This window comes from Rhodotorula paludigena, assembly GCF_050403205.1.
Source record: "Rhodotorula paludigena JCM10292 DNA, Rt_paludigena_JCM10292v1_ctg176, whole genome shotgun sequence".
Taxonomy (NCBI): Eukaryota; Fungi; Basidiomycota; class Microbotryomycetes; order Sporidiobolales; family Sporidiobolaceae; genus Rhodotorula; species Rhodotorula paludigena.
Genome location: NW_027481282.1, coordinates 1 through 511, shown reverse-complemented (window position 1 = coordinate 511; position 511 = coordinate 1). Strand labels below are relative to the sequence as shown.

At 63.4% G+C, this 511-nt stretch overlaps 1 protein-coding gene across 1 annotated transcript; it reads right to left on the bottom strand.

Moving 5' to 3' along the window:
* JCM10292_003776 (uncharacterized protein) lies at positions 1-511 on the bottom strand (the record flags this gene model as incomplete). Its single annotated transcript, XM_076653040.1, has 2 exons — positions 1-305; positions 370-511. Coding segments are annotated over 2 exons (447 nt in total), but the record flags the coding sequence as incomplete, so codon positions are not given.

The window sequence follows — 511 nt, the reverse complement described above, 5'->3', positions numbered from 1 at the left end:
GGATGGCCTGACCGTGGTTCTTGAGCGTCTCGAGCAGGTCGAGGATAGCCCAACTCGTCTGCGAGTCGAGGCCGGACGACGGCTCGTCGAGGAAGAGGAGGAGCTCTGGCTTGGCGACCATCTCGACAGCGATCGACAGGCGCTTGCGCTCCTCGACGTTGAGACCTTCGCCGAGACGACCGACAACGGCGTCGGCGTACTTGTCCATCTTGAGAAGGACGAGGATCTCCTCAACATAGGCGAGCTTCTCGGCCCGCGGCACACTGGCCGGCTGGCGGAGCAGAGCGCTGAACTGGAGCGATTCGCTGCGAAGCAGAAGACGTGTCAGAGGAAGCAGCGCCGCACAGGAGACAAGGAAGGGAGACAGACCGAACGGTGGCGGTTTCGAGGTGGAGGTCCTGCTGCTGGACGTAACCGGTCTTGCGCTGGAATGACGAGTCGCGCGGGTTGCCGTCGACGCTGATGTCGCCCGTCACGACGCCCATCTTGACACGCGAAGCGAGCACGTCGA